The sequence below is a fragment of the Mauremys reevesii genome, linkage group 8 (genome assembly GCF_016161935.1).
Source record: "Mauremys reevesii isolate NIE-2019 linkage group 8, ASM1616193v1, whole genome shotgun sequence".
Classification (NCBI taxonomy): domain Eukaryota; kingdom Metazoa; phylum Chordata; order Testudines; family Geoemydidae; genus Mauremys; species Mauremys reevesii.
The window spans coordinates 67795663-67817668 of record NC_052630.1 but is presented as its reverse complement, the minus strand read 5'-3'; the positions used below and the strand labels follow the sequence as shown (position 1 = coordinate 67817668).

Here is a 22006-nt window from a genome sequence, read left to right as displayed (position 1 = left end):
ATAAAATAAAAATATAATGGGCCCAATACAACTCTTACAATAAGCATAATTTGGTTTTGTGAACAGTTCCATTGAGTTCAGTGGGGTGACTCGTGACTAAAGCATATTCAACATGAATAAGGATTGCAGTATCAGGTCCAATATTAATTATGTTCAAGTGGTGAAGTAGCCTCATATGCCATCCAGCACCCAATATTAATTAGAGTTCTGCCTATTAGGGGATCGAAACATACCTTTAAATGGTTTTCAACAACTGTTCTCATTGAACCACCGTAGAAAACAGTTCAAGTGCTAATGTAGTCAAAATCATTTAAGAACATATAATTAAGACATGGTGGCAGTAAGTCTTTCTAAAATGGTACCGGAAATGGTTTTGTCCAGTTTCCACAACCACCAGAATCATTTTCAGTTCCAGATCAGAAGGAATCATTTGGAAAACTATCATCAATAACATTGATTTCCTTGCTTACATGAGTCTTAACTGATCAAAATATCTTCTATGCGTTTATCATCACAATTTATTGTAGATCCTCACTGCATAGTGTGGCAAGGCACCTTCTCAGTCTCCCCAGCCTCTGCTGCTTTTAGCCCTGGTGAGACAGCATTGGGTAATATGGTCCCCCTTGGGACACTGGGGAAGTCTGCTCCCCGTATCTCCACCAGTCCTGTTTAGAGTCTTTTTACTCCCTTGTGGGAGAGAGTACTGCCTCTCCTCCTGGTGAGGCTCGCTGTCTTGCTGCTCCAACACTCCTGGCAGCAGGGCTCCTTCTCTCTCTGCTCTCTTCGCTCCTTCCTCCCAGGGAAGGGTCTAAAAAGGTCTCAGGCAGCTCTAAGTTGGAATCAGCTGATCCTAATTAACCTCAGGTAGCTCCCCCTCAGCTGATTCTAAGTGTTACCTTGGTAACCCTTTCTCAGCTGAACCTGACTGACCTGTAGTTGCCTCCCAGTTGATAAGGAGGAGGGCCTTTTAACCCTCTGGGATTGATTCCTACCCCTCCCTTGCAGCTGTCTGTCCTGAGTTTATCACAATAGGTCTTTTTGTTCCATCTGTACAGTGCCTAGCACAGTGGGATCCTGGTTCATGACTAGGGTTCCCAGGCACTATAATAATACAAATAATTATTATTAATAATAATGGATTCTCCCCTCTGCTCCCATTCTGCATTATTCTCCTCATATTTTCCTTTCTGTGTCTTGCTATTTTCTTAATTTCTCCTCTTTCCTTTGTTTTCATTTCATACAGACTAACAGGGTGTTAATCTTCAGAACCACTAGGGAAGCACTAGCAAAGCTGCAACCTAGAAAGGGAGAGAACAGTTTATATTCCATGCCCACCCTTTCGAACTCAACACTCTTATTACTGGGGTATTGTTAATTTGGTACTGACAACACTAGTAAACTAACTACCTGGATTTAGGCAACTGTGCACGGCACAGGTGGAGTACCGTGTTTCGAGAGAAATGAAGTGTTCCCACAAAGACCAGAACAATGAGAAGATCTAAATACCTGCTAGCCTCAAATGAAGGACCTTCTGCTAAGTGCTGGATATCCTCAGCTCCCATTCAATTTTGTGCCCAGCCTTTTGCAGGAGGTGCTCTGTCCACTAACAAGGTCTTTGCCCTAAATTTCTGCATTAACTCCAGGCTTCAAAATTGAATATACAGTTAATCTAATCCCTATGAAGTGGATGCGAAAACTGTTACTTTTATGTCAGAATGTTCTCTGGTTGTGGCGTCTGCCATTCCTGAATTACATTAATACTTATGTATGTATGGAGAACAGGATTAGCATAGATCTCCATCAAGAAACAGGAAATAAAGATGTCAGCTGCTCCATAAAATTCACATAACCAAGGGACATTTTACTATCAAGCGTCTAGTATTCCAGCTCTTTTCTATGATTATGTCCTGTGTAACTCCCTTACAAACTTTTGATTAAATTATCTAATATTTGCTGGATAGCAATACCTCTTAAATTTTTTTAGGAAGCAGAAAACACCATTGCTGTGTTTTAGCAGACCTCTTACACAGAAAACTTAATTTATCACTTTATTTTATTAAGAACTTTTCATAGTCAGGGTGCGAAATTATGGGAAAGATACTTGATAATGGAAGCGAAAAGGTCGAAAGACCAGGAAACTAATATGGTCTCCATAAGCTTTTCCCACTGCAAGGATTTCTTTAGATCTTGTTTTCTGTTGAACTGTTTAGGGTAAATGGAATTAAACCAGTTGCAGATATCTTGAGACTGAACCGTAAAGTCCAAAGACAAATGGAGCCCTTGGGGAGCTGCAAGTTGCACGACTGCAACAAATTGAGCTGTGCAAGGCTATAGTAATATTACCATGGGTGGCCAGAATGCGCCTTTAGCTCTCCAGAAGTACCTACTACATAGCGCAGCAACTGTCTCCCATGAGAGCCCTCTACATAGCAGTCCCTTGCTTCCACATGCTCTTATTGCCAGTGTGGTTTTAATGAAACAGGAACAAGACTCTTGCAGAAAGAACAGTGCCTATGCCGGTGACTGTGGAACACTGCAAAGACTCAGCATGTGTTGTGGGAGCTATGAGGAGACCCAGCCCAGAGCTTGCATTTGCAATGATTCAGACTACATACTAAAATGTTATAAATGAACCAGGCATGCTACCTACTATGAGCATAAACATTTGAATCAATGTTAGACAGATGCTGGGCCAAATTAATTCCTTGGCGATTGCTGGCATAACCGGCTATGGAGCCCCCAAGGATGGAATATTAGCCTAGAGGGAGGGCACAGCAGCATAAGGTTGCCACAGCACGTACTCTATAGATGCGCTGATTAAGTGCTCTTATGGGATCCCATCCAGAACTTCAACGCTCCCTCCTATAGCAAACCTTCCAAAACAGAGAAGTGATAACACTGTCATCTGCCACCTCCCTAGGGAAATTGTCTCACTGGTGAAGATACCTTGCGAGCTTATGAATTGGTGAGTCAAGCCCATCAAACACGTATGTAACTGAACTCTTCTTTGTAACATAGCTTTTTGTTACAATTAATTAAAATATTCAGGTTGAATCAAATAAAATAAAATGGAAATCCTATAAATAATCCCCAGAAGACAAAATAACACCCAAGAAAACCAAAAGATAATTTAGCAGCATTTTACAATATTTATTTTCTGCCTGCAAATCTGCATTTGATAAGATAGATCTGAAAATATAAACGTTATTCTTCAAATAAAAATCTTGCTGTATACCTTTCTTGGGTGCAAGTATGAGCTCTTTGATCAAAAATACATAACAATTTATCAGAAGCTGCACTGGGATGTCTAACCTAACTTCATCTTCACTAGTATTGATTAAACTTTTTATGTTTGTAAAGAAGGATCAAATTTCATCTAAAAAATAGCTGCCAGTAAATCCTTAACACCAGAAGCTGTATTGCTTGAATGCCAACTCAATACCCAAAATTCTCAAGTTTATACTGCAACTGATTCTCCACATTATTCACTCTCATGGTACAAAATTACTATACTGTCTCTCATCGTTATTGAAGAAAGCTGTCTAGTACTTTCACATTCCTTACTTAAATCTAAGCATTTAGGGCCTGATTCTGATCTCATTTAAAATTAGGAATCAGGACTAACTTCTTTGAAATCAATGTAGTTATAGTGGAATAAACTCATTTTAAATGAGATCAGAATCAGACTCATGGGATCCTCTCCTGCCCTCAATTATATGGCTGCAACTCCCATTCATTTCCACAGAACTTGCCACAAATCTGTGTAACTGAGGGCAGAATTCAGTCTAGTGTTGTCACCTTTCTAATTGCTGGTAACAGGACCCCTGAGGCCACCCCTGCCAATCCTCTTCCCCCAAGGGCCTGTCCCGTTCCTCGCAAACCAATAAATAGCAGAATTAAAAATCTGTTCTTGTTTTTACCTAGTGCTAGAAAATAAACCTCCACTAATTGCTGAGTAAACATTATCTATAATGAATATGTTTGTCCATAAGCGTTGGACCCCTTTCGAAATTCTGAACAACCAGAAAAACTGAACTGTGGGTTTTTCTGAAGCAAATATTGGAAGTAAACTTTCTAAATCCTTGTTTCACTGCGACCTACATTATACTTTTATTCCTCTCTCCCATAAGAGCACCATCAACCAATATTCCCTAAACTCATTTATACAGTTTGCTGAAAGCTGGATAACATCGTGCACAGAATTTCTTTTCTAACATCAATTTGCCACTGTAGGTAGCACACATCATTCACTCATACAAGGCTGCTAATGTACTTTTGCTCAAGTCAGTTATATATTAGAAACACTTTAAACCTTTTAAGGTTTTAAATAACTCATGAAGTAGACTTTTGGAGGATTAATTATATATGGAAGAGGATTAGCTCTCAACTGTTTTCCTAAACAATTATGTCAACTGTCACAGTAGCTGTAAGGGGGGGGGAATAGCTCAGTGGTTTGGGCATTGGTCTGCTAAACCCAGGGTTGTAAATTCAATCCTTGAGAGGGCCATTTAGGGATCTGGGGCAAAAATCTGTCTGGGGATTGGTCCTGCTTTGAGCAGGGAGTTGGACTAGATGACCTCCTGAGGTCCCTTCCAACCCTGATATTCTATGATACAGTAGAAAATGTTTTCTGCTGCTCATATTCAACTTGAGATATATCCATGTCCATGAATAAAACCTTATTTAACCCTACTTTTTAAAAAATAGCCAAAGCTATGTGTAAAATGTGCAAAGCATAGCACCTTCCAGAAATTTATAAATATTGTGCTCCAAGAAATAAATTTTGCTCTAAGTGGCATCATGTACTACACATTTCAAGGAAACTGTGTTTGTGTCCTGAGACTTTTCTGAGTTTTCTCATCATGTTTTTGCAGTTTGTATCCAAAAATAAAATACTAATGTGGCATGAAAGAATTATCATTCTTGGGAAGACTGAATATTACATGAACCTAAAGTTTGAATCTTCTCCAACTGTGCTGAAATTTAAACAAGATGACTACCCATCCATTGTCATTATATGCAAAACATTTATGCTGCTTACTAGTAACTGAAAGCCCACGCTGTCCCACAGCTGTGGCAGTTAGGTCAAGTACTCCAACATCTATGCAGTCTCCCTCATACAACCAATGATATTATTGCATGCAGATTAGCTGCAGAGTAAGGGTAGTGATTGGTTATCCCTGATATGACAATCTAGGACTTTTGGCATGGCACAGATAAATGCCTTGCTATAGCTGTACATGCACAGGTGTAATTCATAAGGGCAAATATCTGAGAACTTTTTTGGATGATAACAGAGCTTTGGGCTTTTTTTGTTGTTTGTTTGTTTATCCAGCTCCAGTGCAAGAAGAACCATCCACTAGAATCTTGTGTTGTTCTTTCCTGCTGCCAGTGTAGAAAGGAAAAAGGGCTATGGCCAGAGCAAAGGGGCCTCAGCGCCAACACCCCCTACAACGTACAAATACCCAACTCTGGCTTTGGCCCCTTGGTGCCATTAGCAGATGGTGTTAGAGCAGTGAGGGGGGAGGGGAGAGAGAGAACTGCTGTAACTCAGAGCAGTACGCCCTGGTCCTGCACCCTGTGCAACTTTAGCAGTCTTCGCACCCCCTCTCTCAATACGTGTTTTGTACTTCTCAGGCAGAGCTAGGAATCCGGCCTCGGATATCTGTTAGAGGTTCAGCACACACAACCCCTTTCAATTAAGATGTGAAAGTTCACAACATCCAAAATCTTGCCCCCAGTGAGTCCTCCAAGAATTAGAGAAGACAAGACATGAAATTAAAGCAGAAATTAAAAAAAAAAAGCTTAAAAAGTCATCCTGGCCCCCTTAATACATTAAAAAGAACAAAGAGCACAAGCCAAATTATTTGTAAAATGCTTTGCAGATCACCCATTTCAGATAAATTGAATTCTACACTTTAACAGCTGCAGAAAAAAGGATTTTGGTAGGCAATACTTGGCCTCAGTTCTCCTAAATAATGGTCTCCAGATTGCCTAGCTATAGATAGTCCCTGGCTTTTAGTTTTTACTAAAGAAAATCTTACTCTTTGATTTATGTCTAGGCAGTGTTAGTCAAAATGAGAAATGTTTTTGTGTTTTATTCCCCTTTTTAAGAGATAGCCACTTCATGGAGTGTCGTTTGTCAGAGCATATGTTACTCATGCAGTAGATTACTCATAGAAGAAAGGCATTCCACATCAGATGAGACACAGCTAAGCAAGAGCTAACAACTCCCTAAACAATACTTCAATTAAGTAAGTGTTGCATTCAAGACTGTCTGGACATGTGCAATTACATACTATATTAGGATTAAACTACTCTGCCTGGTACACATTATAGCAAAACTGGCGCCCATTCTAAAGAGGACACCAAGTTTAATACTCTATTGGCTTTTACTCTTGGAATCAGTATCATAATATCTTACACCTAATATCACTAAGGCTTGTTTACAGAAGGTTGGTTTTTTTTTCAAAACTGGCTTATCAATTCACTATTTCTCTATCACAAATTAAGCTTCACCATTTACATAAAACTGCATTCTTAATCCCCAACTTCTGTGGGAGCAGGTCATGTAATTTCTCTCTGCCTCAGTTTTCCTATTTGTTCCTCTGTGAAATGGGGATACTACTACTTGCTTACCTATAGGAATGATATGGAGATCAATGTCCACATAAATACTAGGTGTTACTATTAGCATAATAAAAAACTGTGTGCTCTTTTTGTTTTATAATTTGTTTTACAGGAGAATTTGGCATGCAATTTTTTTTAACAAATTGTTCTTCTGACATTTCAGCATGCTTTATTGATTTCAAAGACAAAGATTTCAAAGACAAAGATCTCTGCATTTGTGACATGGAGTGAACACCCATATTAGACCTTATGAAGCTTACAAGTAACAGACATCATGGATATTATCCACAAGAACAGCCTCTAAGCATTGTAATGCCCATATCTCTGTAATACAGTCAGAGTCAGGTAATTGGGGACATCAACTCTGTACACTATGCACTGACTTCTGAGTCTGGAGAAATTATGTCCCCAAGTTAAACTTCTGCAAGTTGAAGGAGGAGGAACCAAAGCCTTGCTCTTGCAGAGTTCCTGAGCTCAGATCCTGAACAGATCAGAGGTGGGCCTCTTCAGCTGGGGTCAACTGAGAGACGATGGACAGCAGGAAGTCTCCCCAATCAACACAGGAAAATAGCACCACCAAAAGAGACATTTGGATAGACTTTGTCAGATCCTCTTCCGCAAACTTTACTAAAAAATTCTCAAACAGAGGAACAGACCTAAAACATTTCAAGTGAGTTGGTTCAATCCGAGTTAAGTTAGGGCAAAACCAGAATGTACTTGTACTGAAAAGCTAGTCCCAACCTTGTTTATGAAAAGAATACAGTCTCTCCATAATAACCTGCACTTACACTCACTCCATGCTCTGTGAATTGACACAGGACACAAAAGGGAACCTATTCCAAAAGACAAGAGTCATTCTCTCAAACGTAGGATGTGGTGCTGCATCGGTAGTAGAGATTCTGACACTTTAATCCATTGTGAAGTATTTTCTAGTTATATAGGCCTAAAATGCAAAGATACTGAGCACTCATAGCTTCCAGTGACGTCCGTTGAAGCAATAAATGTTCAGTACCTCTGAAAATCATGTCCATAATGTATCACTGAGAAGGGAACTGGCTTCTCATAGGCATCTCCTTGGACATTGAGAGTATCCATCTTTTCTAACAGTCTTTGGCTCCGAAGGTTAGGCCCTCTGACTATTCAAAATCTGGTAAAAATCTTTAAGCCCTACAGTGTTGGTTAGGGGGCATGCATGTTACTGTATGCACATGGGGGAGTGAAAAAGAAAGGAGAGACAGAAAACATAAGAAAGGAGGTAGACAGTACATTGAAGAGAAAGAGACAGATGAAGGACTGAGGGAGACAAGGACATAGTATAGAAAAGAGGAAAAACTGAGCAAAGCCAGGAAGAGAAAGAAGGTCGAACAGAGGCAGAGCAAGGCGGTAAGTCACATATTTTAACATAATTAAAATAGAACATTGACTAGACAATGTTGCAATGAAATACGATACACAGCAAAGAAAACGTTTTATTCCTTTAAATGCACATTGCACCCTGGCTTGTAAGCATCGTTTTTCAAGTCCTTTACAAGCCTAATTATCCGCCACACTGAAGTGTGTCAATATCCAAGCACATCAGAGTCTGCTGCCCATTACTTCTTAAGCAACATAAGATGTGGCACTATCCCAGTATAATAGACAAAGGCATAGAGGATTGCTCTTAGCCTGCTTAAATTTATGCACCATGACTGAACGTTTTCTGGAGCCATGGTTTTGTCATCATTTAACAGTAGAATGTCTTGCTTCTGAGCATGCAATACTAGCCCAGCACTCAAAAAATCAACTGAAAAGTTGGAGTCCAGCTGGCTTAATAGAACATTAGATTTTAATATTCCTGATATTGAAAATGGAATCTAAACCATTCACACCATACCCTCACCAGAGACGCGAATATAAATTCTGAACACAAAGAGAGCCCTGAACCAATACATGACTTTCCAGCAACATGAGTAAATCTTCTCTCATGATCCATAAAGGATGTGCAGTCAACCCAACCAAAAGGCACCGCTATGGAAAATTAGTATCTAAATGAAAAATACAAAAGATTTAGAACTGACAACAGAGGGCACCTCAGAGGAGAAATTCAGCCCCACCTGGGTAAAGCTCTAAAGCATGGTAATTTTCCTCACTGTAAAATGTATGCTCTGCTTGGGTCACAAGCAACCGAGGGGGGGAAGCCCACTAGTTTTAATGATTATACTTCATCATGGATGTTGAGATCTTGCAGCAAAGTGACATTCTAGCATCTTTGTGCTATAAGACATGGCACAGGAGACAACAGGGAGAATAGAACAAGCATATCAGAAGGGAGTCAGTACCCCCTATGGCCAATCACCCACAAAGAGCACGGAACTGTGTAGAGGGAGAACAGTGCTACCACAACCACAATCCAATATGGAAAGGAGTGCTGATAGAACTGACAAGGCTGTTCTGTTTCCCTGCACCCTGGATAGCGAAGAGTAACAAGGTGTCCCTTTTCCCACTGAAATAGGGGAAAACTGAAGCAACAAGCTTCCCTACTTCCACTCTCTGCCCTCTTGAGAGGAGTGGAAATTACCATGAAATACCTGGAAAAGAGAGAAGACAAATCGGCAAATCATAGCTTGGACAGTTCTTCTTCCATTAAATAGATGCTGGTGCTACTGGCAGGTAGGCCTTGGAGCCCTACCAACTTCCCTGCTAGGCACCATTTCCTACTGATGCTACCACTTGAAACTCCCCCACCTAAAGAGGCATGAGGAGAGAGAGATCTAAAGGAACTGAGCCTCCCCAATCCCCGGGGAGTGAGGGGAAGGGAAGCCTCTAAGCTCTCCAACGCTTCTCTGTACCTTAACCACTTTTCTACATATAGGATGGCTCTACACTTCCTTGCTGGTCTGATTTCAAGCACAGGCCACTATAAAGTCAGTGGCAAATCACCTCTAATTTGTTGGGTAGATTTCAGAGCAAAGGCTTCTATGGGTTAGACCATCTATATAGTTTTCTGGCCTGATATCAAAGCACAAGTTGCCACAAGGTCACTAGCTCAGCAACTTTAGCATTTTGGGCTAATGTCAAGTCACAGGTATTTGTGAGGCAACTAGATCAACTATGGTGATGAGGGGTCCCAGTTTACTGAGCTAGTCCTATGATACCCTATTAGTAGGGACCTACCAAATTCACAGTCCATTTTGGTCAATTTCACGATCATAGGATTTTAAAAATAGTAAATTTCATGATTTCAGCTATTTAAATCTGAAATTTCACAGTGTTGTAATTGTAGGGCTCCTGATCCAAAAAGGAGTTGCGGGGAGGTTGCTAAGTTATTGGAGGGGTGGGTTGCGGTCCTGCTACCCTTACTTCTGCGCTGCTGCTGGCAGCAGCGCTGCCTTCAGAGCTGAGCAGCTGGAGAGCTGCAGCTGCTGGCCGGGAGCCCCGTTCTGAAGGCACCTCCCCCACCCCCCCCGAGCAACACAAGTTATAGTGACCAGCACTGTACACACCGGCACTGTCGGTGGGAGACGCTCTCCCACCAACATAGCTTCTGCCTCTCACGGAGGTGGACTAATTACGTGACGGGAGAGCACTCTCCCGTCGGCATAGAGCATCTTCACCAGACACACTACAGCGGTGCAACTGCACAGATGTAGTGCTTCTAGTGTAGACCTGTCCTAAAATACAGGCAAATTTTGCCTTCAGTGAACTTCTATTACCTTTAATTGGAATTTAGGACATGCAGCACCTAGTGGGATCAGTCTCCTAAGGAGCAAAATTCTATACAGTAGAATTATGTCTTCAGCAACGTCTGATAGGCGTTGTCTACTCTTAAAAGTTTTGCAGTTTTAACTATCCCGGCATAGTAAAAGTGGCAAAAAAAAAAAAAACAACAAACCCCTAATGTGGATGCAGTCATACTAGTATAGCTATTCCCATACAGGAAGGGGAATAAGTTACACCTACATAAGGCACCTTTATTTCATGTATAGCGGCACCCACACTAGGGCTTCTACAGGTATAACTACATCAATAACTATTTCAGTGAGGAGGGTGATTTTTTTCATACTGATACAATATGTGCGTATAGACCAGGACTTACTAAATAGCATAATTAGGTATAATTGACTGTATTATTTGAACATCCACAAGGCATTACTAACAGTGGGGTGAATTTTCATTGTGTTTAAGTTTACAAAGAAGGGCCACATCCCACAAGCTTCTTTTACAGTTCTGTCAAACTTCTGTGCTCCACCCAATTCTCTCTGATGCACTCCCCACCCTACTCTCTCTCTCTCTCTCTCTCTCTCTCTCTCACACACACACACACACACACACTTACTTTATATATAAACCATTAAATAAAAATATAGAATTATGTACAAGGCTGTCTTCATCATAGCAAATCCTAAAGGGATGTAACCTCCTTGTGGATCAAGCACTACTCAGCTTGATCTCTGGCAAGGTACTTTTGGTGGTCTGGCTGTATATTTAGTTCATGTTCATCACTGGCACTCTTGTCATGCTACCAAAGCTTTTGGTGCCCATGTGATTGTCAGCTGTGTAGCAGCGTTCCTTGGTACACACACTTCAAAATTAATTTGTCTTCCATTCTAATATGTCCATACCAACAAAGCTGCCTAAATTGAACAAGTGCTCAGGGAGGTGGTTGTTGGGTTCAGCTTTGAATATCCTCATTTCTGTTCTTTTCCTGCCACTTGACATGGAATAACTGACAAAGATGATGAGAACTGAAAATATCAGTCCTGTGTTCTTTAGTGCCCATGTTTCACTTCCGTTCAATAGAGTGGTATAACCATGGTTCTATAGATCTGGAACTTTGTAGCAAGCCTGATGTCACAACATCCCCAAAGGCCACTCAAGGGCCTGAAACATGACAGCAGCTGCTTCTATACAAGTGTCCACACCTTTCAAGCATCCTTCAGCACAGTTTGTGATGCTGTCCAAATATTTGACAGGTGCCTCCTGAGACCAAGACAGTGGTGGACCTAACACATCACATCATTTTACTGCTGGACTGCACTTGATTTCTATGCCCTGAGATTTAGTTCTTGTCTGTGAATTTCATTGTTTTTATTACCATCAAGCTGCCATGTAGATTTTGGCATGTGAATACTCACATCTGTCTGCTCTTCCTGGAATCTTTTGAAAACATACTTGGTGGAATTCCAACACACTTGGAACATGATACTTGAGCTTGTTCACGATGTTCTGCTGAATCAGTGTCAGGATTTCCTTAACAGTGACAGAGTAGCTAAAATGACCATATAGTACAAGACCTCTTGCTTACACATTCAGTATTTTCAGAGCACTTTGCTGTGTACTTTGTGCAAATGAGCCTTTTGAGTGTGATGGAGGATGTAGCTGTGCTGGAAGCTGCACTATATGCTTTTTAATAAAACCTAGCTCTTATATAGCATTGCGAATGACCAAATACTTGTTTACACCACTTTTGCTTAGTAAATCTAATGCCCTTTTGTTCTTTTTTATGTCATTCACCAATCTTGTATAATAGCATGTTGTCAAATACCTATTATGAAAATAAGTTCAAACTTATTAACTTTACAGACTTGATGTAAACAAGGTAAGAAAACTGAGCTATGCTTGAAGCAAGGAGCACACCTGTGACCAGCACTCTATTCCCTACACTTCCGATGACCAGAGTAAAGATAGCTCCAGGCAACAGGACTCTCATTGACTACAGCAGGCCTTTAGATTCCCATTTCATCACAGAGCTATTCTTTATCAAATGAGTCCTACAGTAGGTTGAAATCACCTTTGAGAAGCTATGACAGCTGCAATTGCTGAGACACAAGACACACCAAAGACTGGGGATGCTAGAGGACTATGTGATTCCGGCAGAATTGAAGGCACAAGTATCAAAATTATTTGTTGATTCTGACACACAGGTATAGAGAGGAAGAACCCAACAGTCCTGGGGTGGTGAAAAAATGAGTCTCGGAGGTGGAATTTTTAATGAAAACACTGCCTGGCAGCAGTGTGTGAGGGGGTGGAGGTTTCCATGCTACATCAGCAAGCTATACACAGCACTGAAATCTACTAGAAGAATAGATAGTTGTGACTAGAAGTGGATGAACCTCATGGAGTTTGAGGCTTGGCAACTGTCTCAACTTATTTTTTTCTGATTTTGTTGAATTAGTTCAAGAACCTTTTTTTCCTGCAATTTAAAACCCTTCCCCCCTCAAGGGAGATTCGGTTTTAAAAGATAATAAAGGGAAATCTGTGCTATGTATTTGGAATACTCCCCTCACCTTGATCCCAGTATTAAGGCATGGGTATATGTTTTTCACGCTGTTCACTCTCTGCTTCATCCTCATGTAACTTTTTCCTTAGGAACTTTAATCTCCATTCCCCTCACCACACACACACACACACACACACACACACCCCAAAGCAGAACACAAATTCAATAACAGTAGGGTTCAAGTCAAATTTCCAATCCCATTATGTCATAGTGGGTTCAAACTGGAAAAACCAGTTCACTTGCTCCTACCTGTGTTAGTTTTACTGTTATACCTAACAGTTTGTAACAACTGTTCACCATAGTTAAAAAGCACCAGATAGTTTTTAAAAGTACTGTAGTTACAGCCTGGTATACTAAAGGATTGGATTCAGGCTACCCCTGACAGCACTACATCTGCTACTGGAGTTTATAGCTATATGGGGAAGAAAACATGGAGGAAGTATCCAGCTACAACAAGAACCCACCATCTGTGACTGCCGCTGTCTAAACAAGGGAAAATACTTGAAACATACAAGAGGGAAAAGATCAAAACTATGGAACCTTTTTTTCCATGGGAGGACAAAAAGGCAATACTAGACATACAAGTCATATCCTACCATTTATTTTTAAAAAAATAGGATCTTAATAAAATAACTGCACAACTGTGGAATATTTCAAATGCTAATCACCAGGTCTCCTTTTTGTTTCTCCTCTTTTTATCCCTTTCTTTAAAATCAATTATTCATTTGCATCTGACATGTTCTTCCTAATTTGTTTGTTTGCTTAAATGGGTACCATGGAAACCCGTAATATAAAACTGACTACATTTTTTCTATTACAATAAGTTTAAAAATTCAACAATTATAAAAATATAATTGCAGAACAAGCAACAAAAACTCAATACATGTGTGATTGTATGTGGTTTCCGGAGTGGTTCCTTAAATAAAAGGAGTTCATGAAAATCAAGACATGTGGGGCTTGTGGAGTTGCCCTCACTTACATGTCTGAATTTGGCCCCTTAGAAGTATTAAGCATTGGTCAGCATTGCACTACAGTTTCTTCCAACTCAAATATTTAATTTAAGATTTTAGTGCATTAGAAGCTGTGGAAATATACACACATCCACCTAATCATTCATTTGGCCAGCAGTCTGGAAAATGCCTGTGGTCCAAAAGATCCTCTATAAACTAGAAATCTTCTCAAAACTAGAGTGATCACACCACTACCAGCCTTCTCTCTGTTTGTGCACAAAACTCCTATTAACTATGTCCATGGGCACGGAGAATGATTCAGAAAATGGTTCTTAAAATAAAGAAAACATAATGGAATTTTTTTAGTTGATGACTAATAGGAAAATCCAGTGGTGCTTATCTCGTAGCCCTTTGCACATGCCTAACTCCTACTTAATTCACAAAGGGATTTGTGGGAGTAAAGACTGTAGGGTTGGGAATGTATACAAACATTTTTTTCCATATAGAAAAAATAATTAATTTAAGAAAATTTGTTTGACCACAGAAAAATCAAACTAATCAGAGGAAAGCTTCCTTCTCATCACCACTGCTTCTAGTAACTGGAGATGTTTCCAAACCAATAAAGTATATTCTGTTAGTCTTGTTAGATCAAATCTCACACTATGTTATACTCTCCTACACATTTTACAACCCTGAGACTATGCTATCTGTGATATTTTTACAGTGCTCCACTCCTTTTTAATGGTTTCAAATTCACTATCTGCTCTAGAAAGTTGCCTATGTCCCTAGGCATTTAAAGAGCCTAGTTAAACACAAGTCAATTTATCTATCACTAGAGAGAGCACACAGCAACCTCCAGTCACGTGTGACGAGCTTTCATTCCTGCATGCAGTGAAAACAGATGAACTGCAAAAAGAGTAATGGTGATGCTGGAAAGATGCCCATCACACAAAGCTACTGCAAGTATTACACTATCTTTGCTGTTTGGTTTAGCAACACCACTTTTGCTCAAACAGCTGTTATTACTCAAGAGAGGCAAGTCTCATTAAATAACCCCATGTGCCTTTGTCACTAATCTGACTAAGACTATGGAAGCATGTTTGCATGCATGCACAGCAGGAATTGCTGACTTTTCAGACATTGTCTGACAATGAGCAGCACAGACAATGAAATTGTCAAATATTGTAAAGACAGGAATTATCTCTTCCTTCCTATATGTTGTACAGCACCTAGCACATGTTCACTACAATATATACATAAAAGAAATAATGTACTATTAAGGCTAATTTTGTGTTAGGAGAAGAGAAATGCAATAGTTAAAATCTTTCATGAAAGAGATAGTATCTCTGCAAATGCCAGCTTACATTATTCTACTTCAGTTTACACAAGATAAAAGTTAATTTTGGAACACAACTTTACAAAGCACAAACCTCAAAAGTCATGTGTCAAACAGCCAGTGATACATTGTGAGCTACATTTTTGAGACAGGCCTCAGTCCAGCGTGTTATTTCACAGGTACAATTTTGCACCAGTAACTAACTGAATCTGCAAAAATTTTCCTTCAAGATTAGTGGCTGTCTTAAAAATTAGGCCCTTTATGGTCATATTAGAGTAACTATGTGAACCAGGATCTCTCTCAACAACTAACTAGAAACCAATAGTAAGTAATGCTACACTATCATAAAGCACTTTTTAGCCTATTTAAACAAGTAGCAAAGGCTTGACACAAAGGTCTAGATAATTATACCCTACAATTATAGCAAACAACTGGATACCTGGTAGAGCAGTCACTGCAACAGTAGCTGTTAAAAGACTTTGTTTTAATTCCTCTGCTGTTCACAGAACCAAGAAAAAATCGTTGGTATTTTTGAATAAGCAATATAACAAGTTTGAAAGCAAAAGACTGGAAGTACAATGCTATAGCTTAACTATTCCTAGCATAGCAAAAAATGTACAGTAGCATAAACGGACAGGTGGAATTTCTTGGTTTGCCAATCTCTTTATATTGCACAAACAATCAAACAAAAGTAGTTAGATATGCTCAGTGAGCCACTTCAATCACCAGTACCAGAAAGCAACACCATGGGCTTGATTCTTAGTTACATTAAGGTCTCTTTACATCACTGAGGCCTGGTCTACACTACACGTTTAAACCGAATTTAGCAGCGTTAAACCGATTTAACCCTGCACCCATCCACACAACAAAGCCCTTTATATCGATATAAAGGGCTCTGTAAACCGATTTCTGTACTCCTCTCCGACGAGAGGAGTAGCGCTGAAATCGGTATTGCCATGTCGGATTAGGGTTAGTGTGGCTGCAAATCGACGGTATTGGCCTCCAGGTGGTATCCCACAGTGCACCATTGTGACCGCTCTGGAAAGCGATCTGAACTCGGATGCACTGGCGAGGTAGACAGGAAAAGCCCCGCGAATCTTTGAATTTCATTTCCTGTTTGCCCAGCGTGGAGCTCTGATCAGCACGGGTGGCAATGCAGTCCCAAATCCAAAAAGAGCTCCAGCATGGACCGTACGGGAGATACTGGATCTGATCGCTGTATGGGGAGACAAATCTGTTCTATCAGAGCTCCATTACAGAAGACGAAATGACAAAGCATTTGAAAAAATCTCCAGGCTATGATAGACAGAGGCCACAGCAAAGTGCTGTGTGACAAGCGTAACGGAAAGCCAAAGAATCAAATGGACGCTCATGGAGGGAGGGAGGGGGTACTGAGGACTCCAGCCAGGGGCGGCTCTAGACAGTAGGCTGCCCAAGCGCGCCGGCGCGCGCGCGCCTTCCCGCCCCCGTCCCGGGTCCCTCTTCTCGCGGCTCCGGTGGGCTCCGCCCGCGGCGCGCAGCGCCTGCCCTCCGTCCGGCTCCGCGCGCAGGCTGCATGCAGGCATGCCGGGAGCCAAATGCCGGAGCCAAACGGAACGAGCCGCGGCCGCTAGCGCCTGGCTGGTGCGCGCGCGCGCTGAGGACTCCAGCTAGCCCACAGTCCCCGCAGTCTCTGAAAAGCATTTGCATTCTTGGCTGAGCTCCCAATCCAGGGAAAAAGGGCGTGAAATGATTGTCTGCCATTGCTTTCACGGAGGAAGGATTGAGTGACGACATTTACCCAGAATCACCCGCGACACTGTTTTTGCATTGGGATCTCAACCCAGAATTCCAATGGGCAGGGGACACTGCAGGAACTATGGGATAGCTACGGGATAGCTACCCACAGTGCAACGCTCCAGAAATTGACACTAGCCTCGGTACATGGACGCACACCGCCGAATTAATGTGCTTAGTGTGGCCGCGTGCACTCGACTTTATACAATCTGTTTCACAAAACCGGTTTATGTAAAATCGGAATAATCCCGTAGTGTAGACATACCCTTAGGCAGCTTAAAGGAGCCTTAGTGTAAATAAGAATCAGGCCTCCTGTCTATTATAAAGTGCAATGTATAAAAAGTAATGGAAATATTATATCTTCAGATGTTAAAAAGGGGAAATTATTTCTGTGATATTTGTTCTGATTTGGAATATTTTTAATGTGGCATGGTCTTTAGATAAGTATAGGCTCTTCTGTTAAACTAGGGGAGTGATGCACTGACTCAGAAGTAGAAATCTATGCTGAATACATGCGGGCAATGGCAGAGAGCAGACAAGTATGTAGGAGGTTACAAACAATACACTAGAGAAAGCCAGCTTTTGCGCACAGAAAAACTAATCACAGGTTTACATACATAGCTCTTTATAACTCAGAGAAGCCCACAGTAACTAATTATCATTGTATCTCAGTCTCACGGCAGTAAAAATGGTACTTTGGAGCTTTGTCACGTGTTAAACAGACAAGGAGGGTGAGGGGGTTAAATCTTAAAACTGTTTGAAAGAAAAAGATGTCAGAGTTGTCAAGCAGTTCCAGACTGGAAGGGCCCCGGCTTGTGGCACCCCACCACTATTTTAACTATGGGTATATCTACACTTGGACCACCTCCCTCCCTTCTGCTTAACCAGCCTAACTCTTTCATAACCCCATATCCCTCACATCCTTCTTACCCATTATCTTCCCTCATCTCTCCTCTTCCTTCTCAAGCCAAGCTTTCCTCTTCACAGTTCCCAACCCTCTTTTTCCCCTCTCTCATGCCCCTTCTTTTACTTCATTGACCCTCTATTCTCTGTCTCTCATTCACCCTCCCTTCCTCTCTTCCCCACCCTCCTCCTATACTAAATACCTATCCCTTTGGTCATATCTACTTCGCCTGTGCACAGAAGTCCTTCCATCCCCAAATAGCAAGGTAAGTGTGCTATTATCTAGAAAGCAACCAAAAGGAAGACTACTTGTAAGGTTTGCTTTAGGGCGAAAAGTGTAGAAAAAACATAAGAAATCCAAAGGTACATGAAGAGCCAACACAGTGGAACTGTGTTATGTAGATTACTATTTTCAGTGATCATTTGGCTACATGAATCTATTAAACCATACTTGCCAAAAGCCAGGTCCCACATATGGTGATAAATTGGGCCTCATTTATACTGAACAATGAACATTCAGTTGTAAGGACCAGACCGAAAAGGGTTTATTTGGTTTTTGAAAGGCAGAACACAAATTGCACCTTTGTGAGTGGCACAGGTAGAGAATGTAGTAGCTTGTGGGAGTGCTAATTATAACCAAGACTGACCTGTCTTGGCATTAAATTGCCTATTAGAACATTGGCATGGACCTACATTTAGTGTTCATTCAGATGTAATCATCAAAAGAGGGCTTTGCTCAAACAATTCTACTGTATACAATCTTAAAGTCTGTATTTCTTATTAAAATGAACCTGCTATTTGTGGACACTGTTGGCAATTATATCCTTTCCCCAGACTTCAGAGACTGCCTGTTCTGTCATGCAATTGGTATATCCATTATGACACACTAACTGTACGTAACAGACTTGTTCCCACAGACCGTAGTCCTGAACACCAGGACATTTGCCTGCCAGAACATGTTCATGCTGTCCGATAGTCTGGTTTGAAAATATTGGAGAAAAGACAAAGAGTGTCTGTACTAAACCTACATCCATTTCTGCCAGCCTAGACAATGAATAAAATTATAGGTGCAAAGACGGTGATGCTGCAGGTTAGGGACATCCCACTTCCACTGTCATGTCATCTGACTACTGTTACCACCTGTTGTTCACACAAAAACCTCACTTTTCTCTCCCTCCCCATGCTTAGCCACTCCTATCATCCTTTTCTTCTTCCCATTACTCCTCTAAGTGCCAAGCCTTACAATTTGTAGGCCCACAGACAACACAGCAGCTTCAAGCAACTAGAAGTGGGGGAAGAGAATTCAAGTCTTGAGTTGCCTACCACTCCTTTCCCTTCACCATAACGGGGTGGGGATGAAGGGTCTTAGAGTTACTGTTTCTCCCTCCTAAGTCCCACTGCTGGAGAGAAAGGTAGAGTCACTCCAAGAGCTTGAGAGCCTGCACGGGATAGGAGGCTCCCACAAAAGATATGGAGCACCAAGTGACTGCTTGATTTACTTGACTTTACAGTCAGCCCAGACTCCTCTTCTCATCACCCACCACGGCTACTCCCTGCTCCTCCAGCTGTGCACATTTTTCCTTATGACACCAATCCACTGTATGGTCCTTCTCTGCCCCATAACATTGCTCCTTTTCTGCCTGTAACTTGCTCTCAACAGAACAGCCCTTGTGAGCAAGCCAAACCAAGAGAGGAAGCAAGAGGTGAATCTATCAGTAGAACATTAGGTGTTTGACCTCTTTGGCCTCTCTTACACTACACTTTTCCCCTAAAGTCTTCCACCAGTGCTAGCACTAGTGCATCACCAGTAGCACTAATGATGGGAAGTGCTAGTATACATTGGCCACTGCAATTCTAGCCACTGGGTTGTCTGCTCTGAGCAGATCTAAAGGACACAATGGTTAAAACACCCAGGCAGGTGACCTCTGTCAACTATGACTTAAAGAAAAGAAAAATGCAACACAAGTGTGAAAAGAAGAAAACCAGACCAAACATCTTTGCTATAAAAAACCAATGGCAAGTATTACCCAATAACCACTTTATCCAGCCAAAAAAAATAAGATATTAGTAAACAGGAAATTTTAAATTACCTTTCCAAAATCTCGCACATCAAACAAATCAAATGCTTCAAAAAGTTCATTTTTCTTCATCCCAAATATCTCACAACATGCTGAAAGGAATGTTCTTATATTCTTCAAGCAGAGAAACTAGAGAAAAAAAACAAATAATATTATTAGTGTACAGGCAGGTAATTACCAACTACTTTGTGGTATACTTTGGAAGCTCATGATTATTTTTGCCATTATATATTGTGATAGACCCAAGCCAGTTGGGTACAGCAGAATAGCAGAAGGCAGATATACTGGCCACTGGATTAACAGTTTTCTGTTCCCTGACTGACCAGAGCAGGGGCTGCTCCAGGCTAATGAGAACACCTCACTCTAATTAACCTGCAAAGAGTCAGGTGAGGCCATTAAGTTAATGTGACCACCTGACTCTAATTAAGGCCCCGCTGATACTATAAAAAGGGCTCACTCCAGTCAGGCAGGGGAGAGCCAGGAAGCCAGAGGAGAGGAAGTGTGGCTGAAGGGCTGGTTAATGAAGACACCCTCAAACCATCGTTAAGGGAGCCCCAAGGTAAGGGTGAAGAAGGGAGAAGCAGGAGAGCTGTGGGGAAGTGGCCCAGGGAAATGTAGCAACTGTGGCAGTGAAAGGTTGGTTGCCAACAGCTGCTACCATTAGGGTCTCTGGGCCGGAACCCGGAGTAGAGGGCAGGCCCGGGTTCCCCCCACCCACCACTACAGGAATATCTCCTGGGAGGGGAAGTCAGGCCCCTGTCAGGACAGGAGGCTAAACTGTTCTGAAACAAGCCCCTAGGGACAACAGAGACTGTGGGAGTTCTCACCAACCTCCTTGCTGGCTTATGATGAAAAGGGCTCAGTAGACTGTAACCCTGGCCCTAGAGAGAGAAGGGCTACGTGGAGGGTCACAGTGAGCCACTGAGGCTAAGCATAAACCGCTTAGAAGTGCAGGACCCACGGGAGCAAGGTCAGAGCTCTGCCACAACATGTATAGCAAAACCCACTGCAATATTACCATTTCTAAGGGTTACCTAGTATCTCTATTAAACCATTATTTTAAGGTGGTTTGTAATTCAGTCATTAAAATTCTCTTTTGACTGAAATAGTGTTATCCAAGGCCTAAAGAGAGGAATTTTGTTCAGCATAATTTGTTTAAGCTAATTTTATGTTGGCAAAGAGAAAAGCTAAGAAGTTACCAAGTTTAAGTTAGCTTTAAAATGGCTTCAGTTTTAAAAAAAAATTGTAAGCAATTAGTGAATAAGAGTGGACCACACTCTTTAGGTGCTAAAAGAAAAATTACCACTGCATTGAACTTAGAAAAGCAATCAATTTGCAATATACCAAGTATTTTCATTAAAAAGAATTAATTGGAAGTGTAGTTGCAGAGATTTACTGCAAATGCATGCACTGTGTTTACAGATTCAAGACATCTCAAATAATATTGTCAAAAAGGACCATAATTACACACTGGGGGATTATACAATTATGATTTTATAGTAACTTTTGCACAATTGAGAACTAGTTCCCAATTTATCAAGTTAGCAAATTAGCTTGACAGAACAATCCTGATTTTTAGGATGGAATCAGAGATTCGATTTGCCTGAATACAGCTATAGCTACCAATCATTTGCACTTCTGAATCATACTCTGCTGAGGAATTGCACTAATGCCTGGGACTGGAGAAAGCTATATCAAGTGAGCATTCTGCTTCCTTGACTCCTCTTCTCCCTATATATATCCTGGACTGTCTCCTCTTCAGGCCCTACTCCACATAGCCCTGGTCTACACTACAAGTTTAGGTTGAATTTAGCAGCGTTACATCGATTTAACCCTGCACCCGTCCACACAATGAAGCCGTTTTTTTCAACTTAAAGGGCTTTTAAAATCAATTTCTGTGCTCCTCCCCCGACGAGGGGATTAGCGCTGAAATCGACCTTGCCGGGTCGAATTTGGGGTAGTGTGGTCGAAATTTGACGGTATTGGCCTCCGGGAGCTATCCCAGAGTGTTCCATTGTGACCGCTCTGGACAGCACTCTCAACTCCGATGCACTGGCCAGGTAGACAGGAAAAG

The 22006-nt window shown here is 41.3% G+C and overlaps 1 protein-coding gene across 1 annotated transcript in view; it reads right to left on the bottom strand.

Moving 5' to 3' along the window:
* VAV3 (vav guanine nucleotide exchange factor 3) overlaps window positions 1–22006 on the bottom strand; it is a 236388-nt gene that overhangs the window by 162813 nt on the left and 51569 nt on the right. Inside the window, exon 2 of the mRNA XM_039484962.1 lies at window positions 19945–20061. Coding sequence (XP_039340896.1) covers window positions 19945–20061 — 117 coding nt within the window. The remainder of the gene's footprint in view (window positions 1–19944; window positions 20062–22006) is intronic.